Below are 19687 nucleotides of genomic sequence, written 5' to 3'. Positions count from 1 at the left end.
CTCGCCACCGGCTTTGAGACACAAACTCACAAAACCCCACAGGAAGGATGTATAAAGCCACCAGACTGCAAACTCGTGGAGACAAAACTCATCACACAGAGATACGTTTTAAATATTAAAATATATTTATATACACGTAATTTTAACTGAGGACACCTGGGAACCAACGTCCCACGGAAGTCCCGACGTCCTCCCAGCAGAATTCGCAGGTGCCTGCTGACTGTGCCACTCTGCCCACCGCACTCTCAGGTATAAAACAGATTCTATAAATAAGGTGATGCAAAATATTGGTTCATAAATATCTACATATGCAAGTGGCTCCCGTCCTGCAGCAGCTCCGAGGACAGGAGGGGACAGCAGGTCTGAACACCCCAGGCAGGCGGCTCCAGCGGGACCAAGACCCCGGGGACGGCCTCGCAGCTGCTCCGCTTTGCAGGAGAACCCCCGGAAGGGGCCAGGCTGCCCCCAGGATGCGGTGAACCACACCCGAGGCTGCGGGGGGCCGGGCTTTGTACTTCTCAGCCAGTGGTTCGACCGTTGGGGCGCCTGGTGTGCAGGCCCGCAGGCTCCTGGAGAGCTCGGCCTCGGCCTGCAGGGGGCTTTGCACTTTCTAGAGCTAACAGCGCGGTACGGTTGCATAGGTTGTTTTGAAAGCACGGCTGTTAACGTGTCCAGAGTTCCGGAGCCCCCGGGAAAATTCAGTGCTGTGCGGTTATGTCCGTCCGTCCACCGGGCGAGGACCGGGAAGGGAGGGGCCGCTGGGCCTCGTTCTTCCTCAGGAGAGACCATCAGCCCGGTCCCCGGGGACCACGAGGGAAGCTGTGCCCACTGCGGATGCGCCTCGCGTTCTCTCTCCTGGGCGCCTTTGAGACTCACGTGCGTCCACCACCAGCGCAGACCCCTCAGCATCCAGTGGGAGATTCCCGGAGGGTCCTCAGCACTGTGGCATCAACCGGCGAGGGGTCAGCCCTTCTGGGGAGAAATCGGTGTCCTCGGGAAGCGCCCCGTCAGACGTCACTGTGGGGCTGGAGGGCCGAGGGGGCATCCGGGAGGTCCATGGCGTTGTCGGAGGCCGAGGACTGGCTGGGCAGAGAGGCGCCCAGGCCGTCGGGAGACTCCGAGGGAGGCTTGTACAGGAGGCAGGCGATGGTGAAGAACAGGAAGCCCAGCACCTGCGAAGAGAGGAAGAGCTCGCTGCCCACCCGGCCCCGGGTCCCGGGGACCCCCTGCTCCGGGGAGAACACCCGTCTCTCCGGGATACCCCTCGCGCGGACACCAACACTATCACAGAGGGAATGAAAACCACATGTGGGTGAAGATAGGCCCCAGATGGGGGGGAGGGCTTGTCCCGGCTGCACAGCGTCCCCCCGGAAGAGCCGTCCCAGCCCTGACCCCCAGAACCTGCAGCTGGAAATAGGCGTTTGCAGGTGTCACTCAGTTAAGGATCTTGGGATGAAATCGCCCTGGACCTTGGGTGGCCCCGCCTGTGGTGCCGGGTGTCCGGGCAGGAGCGAGCAGAGCGCGCCTTTACAGAGCAGCCAGGGAGGCGGCCACGTGCCGCGGAGGCAGAGACGCTGGGGAGGCGAGGGGGCGAGGACCCAGGCCACCGCGCGGCTGGGGAGCGGCCTGGGGCTGACCCTGCGACGCGGGGCTCCCGCCGGGTCCCTCGCAGCCTCGAGGAGGAGTGGGCACGGATGCTGGCCTCTGCGTTCACGCGTGTACTTGACCGTGTAAGTGCCGGGTTTTAGCAGGAACCCCCACCGTGCTCCTTGGAGCATCCCCCCTCCCCGGGGGGCCTGAAGCCAGTGTCCACTTTGGGACAATGACCGGATGGGACGCGCTTGGAGCCTGTCTGCTCCTCCTGCTAAAACTAACCCTGCCTTTAGCAGCGATCCCATCGGCGCGCCGCCGCCCAGGGGGTTATTATGTGGGCGGGCGCCCGGCTACTGGCCTGAGGGACCTGGAGGACACAGGAGCAAGAGGCGAGGAGCCCGACCCACCACCACGCGGGAGCCACACCAAGCCCTCCTCACCCGGGGCTACTTTTCTGCTAATCCAAGGGGGCGGGGGGTCCTCCGTGGGGCCGGGGGAGGGGCTCAAGAACAACGTGGGGCAGGACGTGGAGCCCGAGCCCGCCTCCAGCCAAAGCAGGTCATCAACACCCTGTCGCAGGCCGGCCCTGGGATCTCGCTGTGCCCTTTCCCGCCATCACGCAAAACCCAGGATATAAATGCTGTGCTGCCCCCCACGCAGCGCGAGCCTCGGGCGCCCCCGGAAGTTCATCGTGACAGGGCTGGGTGACGGGCGTGCGGCGCCCTGGGCACCGTGAGGCCAGGAGACGGCGTTGCTCACGCGTGGGTCCAGCGAGCCGCCTGGCCCGGGGGGGGGGGGGGGGACGGGCCCGCCAGCGTCTGCGCGCAGGAGGGGACCTGGGTACCATTCCTGCGAAGCCTCCGCTGACCGGAGCCCCAGGCCGCCCGCAAGCTGCAGGGTGATGATGCCGCCTCACCTTGTACGCCAGCCCGGAGACGAGCATGTACCGGCTCATGGCCGCGTTCTGGTACACGAAGCAGGAGCCCTGCTGGCCGCACTGGTCCTGCCACAGCAGGCACGCCCTGTCAATGACCCAGCCGAAGGCGATGGGCCCCGGGATGCCCCCTGCAGAGAGAGGCTGCGTCAGCACCCGCGAGGGCGGGGGGCGGGGGGCAGGCCGGGCGGCTGCGTGGGGCCGCGCGGCCTGGCCCCCCCTTTGTGCTAACGAGGAAAAGCCACCTTCAGGGCGAAGACGCGGGCACGGGTCCCTCTAGTGGACTGTGAGGGGATGATGTCCTTCTCCGAAGCCCCGGGGCTGGGGGCGGGGGAGGCCCACCCGCTGCGAGCCCTGCTGGGCGGCTGCGCGAGTCTACACACGCCACAGTACCTAGAGTTCTAACCACGATCCACTGGATGCCCAGTGCGAAGGATCTCTGCCGGTCGCGGACGCACCTGAAACGGAAGGCGGTGGCATCAGCGCCCGGGGGGGGTGGCCAAGTCACACCCCCGCGCCGGCAGCCGAGGAGCGCCGCCGGGCCGCGTGGCCGCCTCCCCGGGGGCAAGCACGTACCCTGCAGGATCTGCAGAGCTCCACGCGGCGGGCTGCAAGGAAAGGTTCTGGACCAGAGCGAAACCCAGGCCCGGGGCTTACCGTAACGTTGCCGTCAGCGCAGGAATGCTGCTGAGGAATGTAAAGATAATTACAACGAATATGAAAACCAGAAGGAGGGGCTTTCTTTGACAAGTTGAGGTGCATTTCCCTGCAGTAGCATGGCCAAAACCAGAGGAAAAATTCTGAGGGACACAGCTACAGTCTCGGTACACCTGAGGAGCGCAACAACAGCGCTGATTACAGGAGGAAGGGACAGGGGCCCTCCCGGGGCGCGGCGGACGGCACGTGGGCGGCGGCCACTCACCTTCTGGCCGCCCGGGCTGGGCACGGCCGCCCCGGGGCACCCCGCGTGGCAGGGCGAGTAGTAGGTGAGGCCGTCGGAGCCGCACACGGGGCTGTAGTGCTCGGGCCGGCAGGCGCAGTCGGCGTTGCAGGGGGCCGTCAGGTCCAGGTGGCCGTCGGGCAGGAGGCTGCGGGGGAGACAAGGCGGTGGGGGGAGCTCGGGCTCGGCCCCCAGCCTCATCTGCTCCACGCGGTCGCTGGAGCCTCGCGCCCGGCGCACCACACCCCGTCCTGCTCCCCCACCGCGGCTGCAACACGCGCTTCCCCTCGGTTATTGCACAGGCAACGTGTGCACGGGGCTCCCAACACCGACACGACAGGCGTGCCAGGGCCAACCCTCCGCCACGGCGCCAGCCCCCCGGGGCTCGGCTGCACCCCCGCACGGCTTATGCGTGCGTGCACACGTCTGCGAGCACAGACACACGCTTTCCTCTCTTGTCCACTCAAATGGAAAACCCCAGACCGTGGCTCCTGCTCCCACCTTCCCCGTCCCCCGGGGCCACTGGTGCCCCGACAGGGGGGCCGGGGTCTCCCCTCGACGCCGGCACCACCCGACCCTCACCTGCCGCTGTGGCTGGCCGTCACCCCCGCCATGGGCACGTTGGGGCAGTGGATGAAGAAGACGAAGAAGGCCAGCAGGCTGGTCAGGGTGCACAGCAGACACAGCTTGATGATGCCCGCGCCGCGGAGCTTGAACTTGTTCACGAAGAAGCCGCCCAGAAATGTTCCGCCGCCGCCCGCCTGGCACCACCAGGTACCCTGCAGGAGAGGGAGGTGCTCGGCGAGGTCCCCGGGGGCCGCAGGAGGGGGGCCGGTGCCCACTGGGTCTTTACAGGTGGGGACACTGAGGCCCGGAGCCGCCCACCTGTCCATGTGGCAGCGCTTGGCTCTGACCTGCGTTGTCAGGCGCTGGACAGTGGGGGCGGGGGCTCAGTCCAGGGGACGCAGGGGCCGGGCAGGACTGGAGGAGAAGTCAAGGCCCCGGCCTGCCTGCTGGGGGGGCCCCCAGGACACCTGACTCCAACTGTGAGCCACGTTTGGGGAAAGCGGGGACCAGTGCCATTTCACATGGAGGGATTCGTTGGCCCGGGGCTCCCAGGCCATCCCTGGGCTGGGGGCGGGTGGCAGTGGGGGCTCGGTGGGCCTGTCTCTCCAGCAATGACCCAGGCCAGCTCTGGCGTGGACCTCTTACACCCCTGGGGTGAACATGGGGGACCTTGGAGGATGCAACCTGTACTTGGGGGGCTGTTGGCACAGGAGAGGGGGCCGCCCGGGGAAGGGGAGGCAGCTGTAGACGGAAACCTGGGCGTGTGAGGTCAGCCGAGAGGCAGGTGAGGAGGGGTGTCTGGGGTGTCAGGTAACAGGGAACGGGGTCCCGAATCAAACGCCGAAGCCCCGTGCCGGGAACAGAGCCCTGAGGGCTGGGGTGCAGCTGCGTGGCCCTCGTGCTGCCCAGATGCGCTCACCTTCCACACGTGGCGTCGCCCCTTCCAGCCAGGATCCACCCCCGTGGGGCCGGACCCAGTGCCTGGCATCGGCCCCCTCTGCCCGGCGGGTGCTCAGCAAGGCCGCGGCTGCCCCGGACGGTGGTGGGGGGTCTCAGGAGGGCCCCTCATTCCCCTGAGGGCCAGCCCGCCCCAGGCACAGGCCGGGGACGCCCACCTCACGGTCCCATGGAATCCTGGGACCCCAGACACCTGGCTCACGGGCATGGCCGAGCCCGAGGGTCCGGAGCTGGGGGGCCCCAGCCCTTCCTGCAACAGGCCAGGGGTGAGGACAGCCAGGCCTGTCGGTGCGCGGGCAGCACACGTGAGCCGAGCCCGCCCCACCCTCCCACCAGGAGGCGTCGGCCGAGAGCCGGCCAGCCCGTGGCCAGTGTCCCCAGCTCCGGGGAGGGGCCATCGCGTCCCTGTGGCCACGTCAGGCGGCCCCGCGCCCACTCCCGAGCCCCCCGCAGGACCATACGGCCGGGAGCCCTTGGGACTGCTGAAGGATGCTCTGAGGACCCCTCAGTCATCTGAGAACGAACGAAAGGTCAGAGGACCCCCCCCGCCCCATCCAGAGAGTTTTCTCACCAAACAAGGTGGCAGCCTCCGAGGCGCTCAGGCTGAACTGGGCCTCCAGGAACTTGGGGCCGAAGGTAGACATGCCGGCGATGAGCGTGGCCTCGGTGGCTCCGGCCAGGCACAGCAGGATGAAGGTGGGGTTCCTCAGGAGGAGCCAGATGGAGCTGCACGCGGAGGCCAGAGAGAGACGGAGGCTCAGGGGGGCGCGCCGGGCTGAGCGGAAGCCCCGTCCCCGAGGCCACGGCCCCCACTCCTGGGTGCACAGCCCCCGTTCCGCTGTGGTCACCCCGCATCTGTCCCACGGACGTGAGGACAGGGCGTGAGGCTGGGCTCCGGGGAAGAAAGCCAGAAACGCAGGGAGGAGCCCTCCCAGGGCCACCCCCTCCAGCGCGGGGACACCCTAAACGACCGTGCACTGTTCGGTCACCACGGGGTCAGCTGTGAGGACGGGCAGACGGCCCGAGCCAGGGGCCGGGGGCCCGGGAGGTGGCTGTCCCCAAGTCCAGGACTGGCCAGGCCCTGCGGACGGGGGATGACGCAGGGGGTCCCTTCTCAGCCAGCCCTTGAGGGGACACAGAGGGGCCTCCAAGGAGCCTCGGGTGGGCATGGCTGGCTCCCCAGTTGCTCTGCTGCGTACTTGGGGGGCTGCTGCTGGGGTCCCCGGGGAGGTCCTGGGAGGACCGGGAGTGCGACCCTGCACAGCCCGGGGGACCCTTGGCCTCCGGCCTCACTGTGAGGGTCGGACATGGGCCCTGGCTGCCATCCTCCGTGTCCCCACTGAGCCTGGCCGGTCACCAGCCCCGGCCCCACCTTGCCTGCCCTCAGGATGAGCCCAAGTTCTTTGGGGGCCACTCGCTCCAGCTGAATGGAACCCAGGATCCCGTTAGGGGTTCAGGCCGAGCAGGGCTAGAGCCTGTGATCACACATGTGACCCCCCCTGCCCCTTAAATGTCACGAGGGGCACAGAACACACTGTCCTCAGGGGGCTGGTGAAGGAAGCGGAGCCCAGAGTGGAAAACACACAAAGATCGCAGCCAAGGGTGGGGGGTCCAGGAGTAAAGACGCTGCGTCTTTGTGGGGCAGCCGGTCACCCCTGCCCAGGAGCTCTAGCGCCTGCGCATCCCGACTCCCCGAGCCGTCCCCAGCCCTCTAGCCACCGGACAGCAGGTGCCTGGACTAGAGCACGGAGGTGTCTGCTGGCCCCCGGCCTCGGGGGCGATGTGGCCGGGAGCCCCAGGTCACGGCGGGACAGACCCTTGCTCTCTGGCGCCTAAGGAAAAGCAGGTCCTGGACGTACGTGGCCACGGCCCGGCGGCCGTTGGGCGGCTCCGACCCGGCCTCCTGTGCTTTCAGTCCCGAGTGTACAGCTCGGAGCTGCTCTACAACCGGAGCAGGTGCCCAGGCCTGTCCTCGGAGCCCCCCTGGCCCCCCCGGAGACCCAGCGTCCATGAGCACCGCCGGCCGTCCCCACGCCAGCCCAGAGAGCACCGGCCACATCTCGCGGCCCTGTCACGGCGGCTGCAAACACCTTGAGCCTCAAATGCTCTTCCTTTGGAGGCACAGGCCGGCGAGCAATTGGATTTTGGAAAGAAGGGACGTGCGGTGCAGCCCTACCTAGCCTTTGCGCCGGGACGCTCGGGCCGGCGGCCAGGAGGGAGCCCCGGGGCTGCCCACAGGCTGGGTCGCTGGTGCTGTGTGCAGGGAACCCGAGGGCCTGCTCCACCGGGGGCTCCACCTGCGGTGTCGGGAGACTGGGTGAGCTGCCCCCAGACAGAGGTTCCTGCACCCCGGCCAGTGAGGCCCCGGGCCAGCCCGGCCTGCCTTGGGGGCAGCTCCTGAGAGGTCTCACGGGACGTGGAAGCAGGGGGCCACCCACCCTCCGCCCGTAGCATGACAGCAGAAGCAAAGCAGTGGACGGCGGGCAGCACAGGGGCCTCCCTGGAGGCCCTTCTCCCTCCCCCCGGCGAAGGCAGGCACGGGGACTCATTCCAGCCACCACCGGCCCCCCGCCCCACGAGGTCCATCAGACACGACCATTCCCGGGCTCAGGTCCCAGAGGGCTGGAGGGGCAGGTAGCAGCTCAGCGAGGCAGAGGACTCAGGTGGGCGCCTGTCCAGGGGCCTCCCTCCCCATCCCTGCGACCACCCCCCTGGAATGCCTGGTCCGTGGAGAGGGTGCTGGGCCCCCAGGAGCTCCGAGAGCAGAGCAGGCCAGGGGCCTTTCGTCCCGATGGCGTGTGAAGACCACAAAGCCAGGCCAGTCACACACAGGGAGGATCAGGGGAGCCCTGGAGAGGGGCCGGTGCAGGGCAGAGGGCTGGGGTCAGTCCCGCTCCCCCAGGGTCCTCAGAGCCTCGAGACAGAGAGAGGGCATGATGAGCCTGGAGCCCTCAGGGCACAGGCAGGTGGCACTTGATGACCCGGTCAGAGGACAGGGGGGAGTGAGGAGCTGGGGCCCGGGCCCTCCATCGGGACCAGAGGCCCCTGGCTGCTGCTCCTTGGTCTCTTAGGTCGAGTTTTGGGGCCGAGACCTGCCCTGCACTGGGTCATGAGGGAGGTTGAGGGGCTGTGCGCTCACCCTGCGGCCTGGAGGGGTCACATGGACTCTCCTGGGTTGGGGTCGAGATCCAGCGTGCATGGGACCCCCCCTAAGGGTCTTCAGGACACATAGACATGGGCAAGAGGCCCACACCACCCCCCGTGAGGTCCTTACAGAGGCAGGTCTCTGATGGTTTTCCCGAAGTCGGGGTTGCTGACGGCCGTGGGACCGCTGTCCTTCAGCTGGTGTGTTTCAGACACTCTCATGACCACGTAGCGTTGGGAGCCTGGAAGGACACGTGTCGGTGAGAGCGGGGACCAAGGGCTGTGCTTCAGGACCCTGCCCGCCCCCAGGTCTGGGCTGGTCCTGGGATGGAGGGCGCGGGGCCAGGTGTGGTGGGGATGCAGCACGGTGAGCGGCGACCAGCTGGAGAGAGCCAGGGACACACGCTGGGACCGGGGGGAAGAGGGGCTCAGAGGGGGCAGATGCTCAGGCTGCCATGGGCCCCGCTCTGAGCCCGTAGGGGGAGGTGCCGCAGGGGCGGAGGGTGCCCGGGGTGGGCAGCACAGGCCCTGCAGGCCCCGCCCAGGAGGTGAAGGCCCCCGACTGTCCCGGGGTCCCCAGCAGCCCCAGGGAGGGGCTGACGCACCCACCTGGCAGCTGGCGAGGGTAGCCGAGGATGGGGATGGCGGTGAGGAAGGCAGCTGCCCCCGCGCCCAGGAAGCCCACCCACCAGGCGCCGACCCACAGCGGGCTCTCGGTGGTCAGCTCCGTCCTGTGGGAGAGGGGCCTGCGGTCAGCATCCCGTCCACGCATGTCCAGGCGCCCACGCCGGGCATCCTTCCGCACGCTGCTCCGTGGGAACCTTACCGGGGCGTTGGGGCTTCTGGGCGGGCGGCTGCACAGCGCGGATGCCCGCGCCCCCCCCCACCCCCCGCCCTCGGCGGCCCGTCCATCTGGCGGCTCCTGCCTCCTAATCTGTTTAGCGAACTGGTAATCTGGCGCGCAAAGCGCCTTCCCGGGTTCCGTGAGCCATTCTGGAGGCTTCTCACGCCCAAGGTCGCGGGCGCCACGGATGTGCAGCTGGACCGAAGCGGGGGCCCCGCGCCTAAGGCTGCCGTCTGAAGGGGGGCCTCCTAGGGCTGGGCCTTAGCCTGCGGGGTCTGCGCTGGCTCCGGGGAGTCCGCGGGAACTGGGTTGAACTGAGGACGCCCAGCTGGTGCCCGTCCCCCCGCAGCGATCAGGGACCCCTCCCTGGATCCCCGCACCCCCAGGCCCCGGGCCCCGGAGCAGCCAGCGTCGTCCCTGAGCACACGTGGTCCCCGAGGGGCCGGCGGCCCTGCACACTCACCGGCTGCCGACGTCCGTGTAAACGTTCAGCAGGGCGCCCCCGATGAGGTAGCCGGCGGCGGGCCCGAGGATGGCCGCCGTGTAGAAGGTGGCTGCGGGGGAAGGGGTGCTGCTGAGGGGCCCCGGGGCTCGCCAGCCGCTGACGCCGGGAGCCCCACGGCCCACCCCAGGGAGCCCCTCGGCACCCGCGCCCTCTGCCCCGGCGCACGGGCCCTTTGGACCGGGGTTTTCATCTGTGCAGCGTCCGCTGCCTCCCGGATCCGGCCGCTGTCAACTCCTTATTGTTTTTTATTTTTTATTGATTTTATTTGTTAAAGTAGGTGCCACGCCCAGGGTGGAGCCCAACGCGGGCCTTGAACACAGGCCCCTGAAATCGGGACCTGAGCTGAGGGCAAGGGTCGGACACTCAACGGCCCGAGCACCCAGGCGCCCCCCTCCTCCCCCGCCCACCCTCCATTAACTTTCTAAAGTGATTTCATGTTTTTTCCATCAAAGCCAACTGTAGTCGGCGTGGGGACTCTCTCTCCTTCAAGAGAGCTGAGCTCCTGAGGGCGTCGCCTGGCGGGATGACGGGATGACGGGATGACGGGATTGGACGCCTCCGCAGAGCATCACCCCCAGCCCCTCCCGGAGCGACCCTGGGTCAGCACCGCCGGGACTTACAGGGACCAGGCCCGAGGCGGAAACGTGGGGGCTGCAGGCGGCTGGCAGGTGCAGCCGGGCCCGGAGCGCCGGCCGGTGTCACCCCTGGGGACACCTGGCCGGGCAGGAGGGACGTGGGGCTGGGGGGCACCAGGTTGAAACCCAGACATGTCGCCGCCCACGCCCGTGGGTGTCTCAGTGGGAGCGGGAGGCTTCCGGGAAGCCCTAGGGCCAGGGCCGCGGGGAGGGCCCAGCTGACCCGGGCACCAGCCGCCCCAGGTGGCCCGAAGGCCAGTGCTCACCGGCTACCCCACGAGTGGCCACACACGCGGCCGGCCATGGGCAGACGCACGTGAGGGTCCCCGCGCCCGCCCCGCCCTGTGCCCACCGCCCCGCTCACCGATGTAGACAGGAGAGTAGCTGGACTTGACGTTCTCGTCCAGGTAGGTGACACCCAGCGTGTAGAGCGGCGTGGCGCCCACGCCGTGCAGGAACTGGCCCAGCATGAAGACCAGCCGGTAGCCCGACAGGCCCGAGGCGCCGTCCGCGCACGCCACGCTGCGGTTGGCCCCGCACGTCCCGACGCCGTCGGCCGCCTGCACGTCGTAGGCGCCCGCGGTGAAGTGGGGCAGGGCGAACACCAGCGAGCCGGCGCCCATGACCAGCACGCCCCAGCCCAGCCAGCGCGGCTTGTGTCCGTTGCCGCCGAAGTAGCTGACGAAGGTGAGGCACAGGCAGGCGGCCACGTCGTAGGAGCTGGCGATGAGGCCGCTCTGGTAGCTGTGCAGGTCGTAGCGGCGCTCGATGGACGTGATGACGGTGTTGATGAAGCCGTTCACCGTCATGCCCTGCAGGAAGGCGGCGGCGCACAGGAACAGCAGGAAGCCCCGCGGCGTGTTGAAGGCCTGCAGGCACCCGGGCGCGAAGGCCCGCCAGCCACACGCCGCGCCCTGCGGCCCGGCCGCCACGTAGTGCATGTCGGGGGCCGCCCGGGCGCGCTTCTCCGCCTGCGGCCGGCACAGCGGCTGGCTGCACGGGTCCAGGGGGCTGAGGGCCGCGGACCCCGGGGCGCCCGGGCTCAGGGCCGAGCCGGGGGACACCCGCCTGCCCGGGGCATCCGTGACCGCGGCCGAGGGTGGGCTCCGGAAGACCAGGGGCGGCAGGGAGACCGCGGCCTTGTCCCCTGTGCAGCGCTGCGGCATCTCCGTCCAGGGGCACGGGGGGCGGCTTCGGAACCCGCCGAGCACAACTCCAGGGGCGGGCCTGTTCTGTGAGGAGAGCTTCGGGTTAGAAGGCCGACCCGGGCCGTCGAACGCACTGACATCTGCGCCCCGACGCCCCCGTGCCTGGTCCCGTGGGGCCGCGATGGCCCTGTGGCCCGCTCCCCGGTCTGCTGGGGTCCACGCCAGACCCGCGCACCCGAACAAGGCCATGTGGGGGCCCTGCGGGGCCCTGGATCGCCCGGCCCCCCGGCCCCGCGGCCTCTGCTCGGCCGGCCTGAGCTGTGCTCTCGGGCCCTGGAGGGAGCTCCGAGCGTGGACGCGGCCTCCACCCCGTGCAGCCTCAGCTCCGCAGGAAGCTCACGGCGGGCACGTGCAATGGTGGGGGCAGTAGAGGCAGGGCGCGCCCCCACTCGAGGGTCACCAGCGCCCACCCGGCTTGCCCTGCGGCGGTTTTCAGAATGTCCCAACGGGACGCGGCGGGTGGCAGGTGGCCGAGCTAGTGAGAAGAGGCCCCAGCGCTCCCTCTGTCCACTCAACCCCAGCCCACCCTGTTCCCATGCTCCACCTGGGCCCTCATTCCCCCCGACCCCAGTGGGTCAGCTAACCCCACATCTCCAGGCTCCCAGGACCCCACCTGCCGTGAGAAAGGGCAGCACGGGGGGGATGGACGTTCCGCATCGGGCCCTTGGGAGCCTTCAGGGGCTGGCATTCCCGGTAAGTGACCAACACCCCGGCCACCCTCAGACGCCTGCGCCCTCCACACTGTCTGGGCCCCGCTTGGCAGGACACGCAGGGGCAGGGATGGGGACCGGGTCCTCGCAGGGCTCAGGAGGCAGCAGGACAGCTAGGGACGGCCACAACAACAAGTTCTCCCCTTGGAAATCAAAAGCCACAAGAGGGGGATGCCTGGGGGGCCCAGCGGTGGAGCATCTGCCTTCAGCTCAGGGTGTGGCCCCGGGGTCCCGGGATCGAGTCCCACATCGGGCTCTCTGCAGGGAGCCTGCTTCTCCCTGTGCCTGTGTCTCTGTCTCTCTCTCTGGGTCTCTAGTGACTAAATAAACAAAACCTTAAAAAAAGAAAAGCCGCAAGAGAATAGCAACGAGCAGCTCCAAGTCCATGGCCAAGTTTTACCTGAACAGCTGTGGATCTTGGACACGAGCACGTCAAGCTCAAGCCAAATCATACACATCACATCATTTAAATTAGCAAATTGGGAATCCAGACTGGGGTGTCAGCCAGATGATGCACTGGTGGCCTCCACAGGCACAGGAGAATCGAGTGGCAGCACTCAGAGCCTTCAGGCGGCCGGGCGGCCTCCTCCGGGGGCTCCCACCCGGAGCCTGGGCACACGCGCTCCCGCCCCGCCTCATCGCCCAGGCAGATCAGCACGCCGTGACTGAGCCCCTGCAAACTTTTCCTATCCCTGCCCCAGTTCTGCCCCAGTTTGCCTGTGCCGTCTGGAAGGCTCTCGCCCGTACAGAGGCTCTGGATCAGAAACGGGGAGGCTGGCCCTCCCGGAGCCTGGAACCGTCCCCTCCACCCACAGGCCGGCGGCCGGGGCCCCGTGAGCCTAGGATCCGCGACACCGGGCGTCTCCAGCCACCAGGATGGTCCTGAGTCTCATGGAACTTCCCAAGGATGTTTCTGAGTTTGCACCCGGATCTGGCCCAGCTCGACCTGGGCACCGATATGCGTGTGATGTGCCAGACGCTGCGCTGGACGTCGATGCACGGGTGGTCGTGCCGACGCTTGGTCTGAATTCCAAGCACACGCTGCCGTCTCACCACAAAGGCCGCGGGACCCGTCCCGCAGGAGAGCCCGCAACCCGGCACGACCGCAGTGTGGCCGGAGTGGCCGAGCCCACCGTGCACACAGTGAGGCACAGGCCCAACGGGCACCGAGCTGCTGGCCTGGTGCCTGGGCCATCAGCTCCCCTGGGCAATGCTGCTGGAGTCGGGCTGTGCCCCGGCTCACTCACGGGCAGTTTCCTTCCAGGATCTGCCTCCGACGTGGGCAGCACTGACACCCGAGCAGTCAGCCAGGGGACGGGGACGTCACGGCTGCCCTCCCTGCCGGGGCCCAGGGAGTGTTGCTGACCCACATTAAGGCCGGGCCTGTGGCTCTGGGGCCGCTGCCCCTTGTTTGTGTCCTGGGGCCCCGCGGCAAGCCGGGGGGCAGGTGGGGGGGCTGGAGGACCCTGCGGCACACAGCACGTGGGGGACTTGGCCCTCCTGGGGACCGGGTCCTGCAGCCAGGCTGGGAACTCTTCCTCCTGGAGCCTGCGGGCTGTACCCAGGAGCCTCCCTCTGTCCGCTGGGCTTGGGTCTGGACAAAATGAGTGTCTGCCTTCCAGCTGCCGTGAGGCCTGACCTGCAGAGCTGGGGCAACGCAGCGGATGGCAGAGGACCCGAGCATTGGGACAGCGGAGGCAGGCCAACGGGCAGCCGAGGGGCAGGAGAGGCCGCCCCCCACCCCCCGGGGGCTCCAGGTGGGGTCCACGGGCAGCCTCACCTAAGACCCCCAGGGCATCTCACTCCTGGCGACTCCCCTCCTCCCTGCAGCCCCCTGCCCACAGCCAGGCCCAGAGCGACTACCTCGGGGCCAAGAGCAGCGTGATGGGGGACTCCACCTGTCACTTTGGGGGGCCATGAGGTGCCAGGTGTGTCTGCAGCGGTGTTTCTAGGACTAATCAGTATTCTAATGGGTAGACTCAGTGCCGGTGGGCCTCGTCTGATCAGTTGAAGGACTGAATAGCCCAAAAGGGCCGGCCCTTCCCTGAACTTGTCCTGCGTGGCTACCTCTGACCGGTCGTCATGCCTGGCTCTGGAGGCCGCCCTGCCGGCCACACCTTTACCTCTCCTGACTCCCCTGCTGGCTGGCTGCGCATCTGGGGACTCGCCGAGCTCCATAACTGCACGGGCCAAGTTTCTCATAAGAAATCTTCGTACGTGTGTATCTGTCTCTAGGTAAGCTTATACGGAGAACACATACATACGTCAACAACACAGACGGACGGACGCGTACCCCGTACCGACTGGTTCTCCGAGCATCCTGACTGATCAGCGGGTAGTTCTGCACCAACGCCGGCTGCGTGGGAGGCGTGAGGGGCTGTGGGGCGCGGGGCCCTCCAGGACCCTGTCCTCTCCGGGAGGAGCCACAGCCCCTGCACCTGGGGACGACTGGTAGGAGCCAGCTGTCCCCACCCGCAGAGCAGAGCGGCGCAGATGGCAGAGGCGCGGTGCACAGGGCGGGCCTGGCTGCAGAGGCCCTGGGGGGCTCAAGGCGCCGCCGGCACCAACCTCTGTCCCGTGGGCCCGGTAGTGGCCGAGCCCTCAGCACGCGCTCGGTGAGCCCCCGAGATCCCAGGGTCAGGAGGCGGGGCTGCCCGCGGATGGGGGACAGGGCTCCCGGGGGATGCCAGCCAGGCGAGCCCCAGACAGTGCCACACAGGAGGAAGCCCCCAGGATGGGAGCAGCCCCCGGGGCACCTGCTCAAGGCCGGGCTGCCCCTCCCCGCTGCGCTGCTGCCTGCGCCTCGTCGGGGAACAGCTGGGGCCGCGAGCTGTGCTGGGGAGGCCCTGGATGGCTCTCCGGACCCGAGAGAAGTGGACGGATCGTCCTCCTCCTGCTGCTGCTTCCCGGGGAGCCCTTATCCCAGCCTCCAGGCTTGTCCTTGGTCCTCGGAGCCTCCCCACCACAGCTGGGGCCCACGCCTGTTGCCGCGGGGAGAGGAACCCCTCGGGATTAGGTGCCCAGGATTAGCAGCCAGGATAATGTGGGCCGTGGGGCCTTGAGCCAGGAGCTCTGCACCTGGGGCTGCCGTGGGAGGGGCAAGGGTGTGTGTGCGCGTGCATGCGTGTGTGCGCCCTCGTGCAGCTCATTCAGGAGAACACCTCGGGTCCCCTACTGGCCCAGCCGTCAGCCGCACCTCTCACAGTCTGAGCCACGAGGCTGCAAGAAATCCAGGTCCCAGTGGCTTGTCCCCCCCCCCACGCCCCACCAACTGCAGCGTGAGGAGCCAGCGGCCCCGTGGGTGGCCCTCCCCTGGGCCCTGGCGTCAACACCGGGCTGCGACGGGGTCAGTCCTCGCGAGCCCCCCTCGGCTCGCTTATTCCTTACGTGCTGGCGCAGGGTCCTGGGCGCAGCTCAGTGCACGCGTGGAGGCTGCCTGCCAATGCAGCAGGCGGCAGGGCCACGGCTCACCCAGAGCCGTGCCTGTCAGCCTAGCGCCGAGCCCCGGTCCTCCTCTGCCAGGCTCCTGGGGACAGGCCGGCTCAGGCCCAGCCCATGGCCGCAGGGAGGCCGGCGTGGGGCGACTGGCGCCCTTCCAAGTTAGGGGCCGGGGTTCTCGCAGCTCCAACCTGGACCCCGCTCGCTGGGGACATGTACAGGTTTCATTTCTGCTTCCTCTACGCTCCCTTCTCCCTGCACCTGGTGGCTCTGAGGTTGACAGCCACAGCCATGCCACTGTGACACGTGCCACCCTGCGTGGCCGCCCCTGCCTGGCTCCTGGCCGTGGGTCTTCACCCTGGGCCCTTCCTGTCGCCCTGCCTCGCCCTCCCTCTCACCCCGGTCCTCGCCCCCGTGACCCGTGGAAGTCCTTCAGGCAGCTCTCTTCTCTCGCCTCCTACGTCCGTCCTGATGTTTCTTCCTCTGCCGGAGAGAGCGGAGGAGAGCTTTCACTTGTGGAAGACGAGACTCAAAGCTATTTATAGAGCAGACCCTGGGCGGCAGGACGGGGTGGCCACAGCAGTGCCCGGCCCGCCCAAATTTGCATACGTGATGACCATGCCCAGGTGAGGGGGGAGGGAAGCCAGCCACTCTGCACAGAGGCCAAAAATGAAGGACTGTCAGAGACAGCCGGAGGACCTGTCCCTTCGGGGGTGCCCTGCATGGACTCCCTGCTCCCCACCTTGTGTCCACAGCAGGCAGACGTGTGGGAGGGCAGGCTGAGCCAGAGAGGCCGGTACAAGTTTATTCGTCTTCCCAACCCGTGAGGTTTGATCCACGGAGGGGACGGAGAGAGGCTGTCTTGCAGCCTGGCGGGCGTTCCCGCCCCGGGCAGGTGGTGGGCCTCTCTTTGTCTGTGTCTCCACTTCAACAGAAGTGTGACATCGTGGGGAGGAGAGAGCGAGCCCCGAGGTGAAGGCCCCCGGCCTCTGGGCACTTGGGGCTCACGGGAATGAAGACCCGCAGAAGGGCCCTCGAAGGGTCTGGAGGTGCCGGGGCACTGGGCTCAGCCCCGTCCAGGTGGCCTCTTCGGCCCGTGGATCCACACACCAGGCCCAGAGCTGCTGAGACGTAGATCACCGTGACAAAATGCACGGGCCGCATGGAAGCCTGCGGTGGGAATGGGGTGCCACTCAGCCTGCCTGTCCCAAACCCTAAAAGGCATTGGGCCAAGGAACAACATCTCAGGTTCCCCCAAAGCTTCCTGGAGAAAACACCACTGACGAAGGGCGGTCCCACTGGGTGCAGAGGACGCCTTAGAAGCCCTGCAGCCCAGGAGCCTGTGACTCTCTGGACCCCGGGCTTGGTCCTCAGTGGGCCTCACCTGGCCACACGGTGAGCAGCTAAGGGCCTGCAGCAGAAAGGGTCCCCCTGGCCAGCCAAGCAGGGGAGGTGACCCGGGGCCCCACAGGCCGGTTCCTTCCCCTGCTCACAGGACCCAGTGTCCACCCACACACAAGAGCCCTGGTCACCAGAGACTGGAGCTGGCGCTTCCTTCGGGCTCACAGGGCGGGGTTCTGACAGGCCTGACCATTACCTGCCATGGGGGACACTGGGTCCTGCCCCGAAGCGGGCTCCCACACACCAGCAGCACGCCGGGGCCAGACAAGCAGCTCAATGTCCCCGAACAAAAGCAGCTGAGAGGTTCTGAGGATTATTGTCTATCCCCTTCCAAAAGCAGACAATGGGCTCTTTGCCACGCCTGAGAACAGGAGGCCACGTGGCCCAGGAGGGACTATTTCTGCGGCCTCCGTCCGCACCGGAGAAAGCAGAAGTATGGCGGGGCGAGTCCCCCAGGTACCTGCGGGGCCAGCTGCCCATCCCTTCTGACCGCGATACCAGGCTCTGTTCCGCTACCTGCCCACGACCCACGGGGAGGCCCTGAGCACCAAAACCGCCACGGTAAGCACGAGTCCGCAGGGCTGTGAACCGACACCGGCTCAGCAGCGCTGACCTGGAAATGGATCAACATTCATGGAGACTTCTAGATCGTCTGGAAGCCAGACAGAGACCCAGACCTGGAGCCGCAGCCGTGGCTTATCAAGGCAAGGGTCCACCGGAGCCCAGGGAGCCAGGCTCTGCGCGGGGTCAGCCAGAATCCGGGGCTCTGACAAGGACAGGAGCGCCGCCCCAAGACCTCCATCCCCTAGGCCATCGCCCCTAACCTCCCGGCACGCAGCCACCTGACCACGGTGGTGGGAGGGACTTGGTTGGGACCTGCCCAGGGACCTGGTTGAGGTGAGGGGCCACACCCAGGGCAGATTAGGTCAGAGCCACCCAGGAGGGAAGTAGCCCCATAAAAAATTCCCCGGGTAGTGGCCGCCAGCCCTGCCCAGCAGGAAAGCAGACCTTCCGTCCTGTCCTCCTCCTGCGGGGCACCTGGGAGAGCCGGCTGTGTGGGCGCTCCCTGAGAGGCCGCCTCCCTGCCTCCCGCGGGCCTTGGCTCCCCCTGCCAAGGGCTCTGGGCCCACCTGTTGGGGCCCACCTGTTGGGGCCCTGTGCCACGCCTGGCTCCCGGGGTTGTGTCCTCCCGCCGGGGACAGAGCTGCAAGATGTCTGGAGTCCCCCGAAGCTGGACCGCGACCTCCCCACCGCGGACAGGCTGGGAGCCCGTGGGCAAGTTTGCTCAACTGTAAAATGGGAGTGATAGCAGCCACCTGCCGCCGCGTTGCCAGGCCTCCTGGGACGCTGTTGGAGCCCTGAGCGCCTTCTGGGTGCTCCAGCAGCTCCTCCCGCGCCAGCGCGCTGGCCCCGGGGTCACACGCAGACCTGCGGAAACCAGAGGCTTCCTCTCCCCGGCTGCACCCGCCAGCGCGGTCTGTGCTGGGCGCGGGGTCCCAGCCCGGGCGCCCGGCAGCCGGTTCCGGTGCGACGGAAGGCACCGGGGCAGCAGGCAGCGGGAGGGGCGGCGGGCCACGCGGAGCTGAGCTGGTCCCTCCGGCTGGAAAAGTACCGAGGCTCCCCCGCGCCTCCCGGGCAGCGCCGCCGCCGGCTCAGCCGCCCACGCCCACCAGCGAGCGCGTGCGCGCCGCCCGCCCCTGCCCGCGGGCCTGCCCCTGCCCCTGCCCCTGCCCCTGCCCCGCTCCGGCCGCCGCCGGCTCCCGTCCTCCGAGGAAGGCCGCGCAGGCCCCGGTGCGCATCCGGGTTCCCGTCCTCCCTCGCCCGCTCCGGCCGCCGCACCGAGCCGGTGCCCGCGCTGCCGCAGGGACGGTGCCGCCCGCGTGGCCGGGGCTGGGGACCCGCCGGCGCAGCCCCCCCGCCCCCGCCCCCGCCCCCGCCCCCGCGGTGCCTGCGGCGCAGCTGGCGCCGACAAAGCCCAGACGCCCGAGAAACTTGTGCGCTTGGCGTCCCTTCCCGGGCCCCGCCGCAGCCGCAGCCGCAGCCGCAGGTGGAGGCCCGGCGCCTCTCTGCGCCCCGGGGAGGCGCGTCCGTCCTGCCCCGACCCGCGGGCCTGCGCCTGCGTGCGCCCCGGCACCTGCCGCGCCCTCCCTGCCTCCCTCCCTGCCTCCCTCCCGCCTCCTCCGAGGCCTCCCGCCGGGGCAGCCGGCGGCGGCGCGCACTCGCCTCGCGTTTCCCGGGGCAGCCGGCCGCGGGGCGCACCGCTCGTGCCCCTGCCCGTGCCCGGCCCCGCCGGCGCCCCCTCGCGCCGCCGCCCAGCCTGGCGTCCGCCTGCACCTGCCGCGCTCCTGACGTCAGGGGGGCCGGCCCCGCGCCCCCGGCCACTCACCGTCCCGACACCCGGCCGCCGCGCCGCGCTCCGCGCTCTGGAGGCCGCCGGCCCCCGCTCCCGCTCCATTCATCCCCTCGCCCCCGCCCGGCCCCGGCCCCGCCGGCCCCGCCCTCCCGGCCAATGGGGGCGCCGCGCCGGCTCGGCCCCGCCCCCGCGCCCCGGGCCCGCCCCCCTGAGCTGACCGCTGGGAGCGCGCGGCGGGGGCGCGCGGGGGAGGGCGGGGAGGGGCGGGGGCGCGGGGGTGGCGCGCGGGGAGGGGCGGGGGCGCACACGGGCGCACGTGGGGGCGCGGAAGGGCGCTGGTGGGCGCGGGGGGTGGCGCGTGGGAGCACGTGGGGGGCGCGGCGGGGCGCGCGGGGAGGGGCGGGGGGGGCGCGCGGGGAGGGGCGGGGGGGCGCGGGGGGGGCGCGCGGGAGGGGCGG

At 69.0% G+C, this 19687-nt stretch overlaps 1 protein-coding gene across 1 annotated transcript; it reads right to left on the bottom strand.

Moving 5' to 3' along the window:
• Positions 1–102: 102 nt before the first annotated feature.
• SLCO4A1 (solute carrier organic anion transporter family member 4A1) lies at positions 103–19304 on the bottom strand. The gene is given in 13 exon segments (XM_038572802.1): positions 103–1172; positions 2510–2658; positions 2921–2985; positions 3185–3357; positions 3450–3615; positions 4050–4228; positions 4230–4246; positions 5563–5717; positions 8266–8377; positions 8745–8866; positions 9443–9533; positions 10484–11351; positions 19263–19304. Coding segments are annotated over 12 exon segments (2196 nt in total). The 5' UTR covers positions 11286–11351; positions 19263–19304; the 3' UTR covers positions 103–1007.
• Positions 19305–19687: the final 383 nt, after the last annotated feature.

The sequence above is a fragment of the Canis lupus genome, chromosome 24 (genome assembly GCF_011100685.1).
Source record: "Canis lupus familiaris isolate Mischka breed German Shepherd chromosome 24, alternate assembly UU_Cfam_GSD_1.0, whole genome shotgun sequence".
Taxonomy (NCBI): Eukaryota; Metazoa; Chordata; class Mammalia; order Carnivora; family Canidae; genus Canis; species Canis lupus.
Note: the sequence above shows the minus strand (reverse complement) of the source record. Positions and strands in the feature narration are given on the sequence as shown.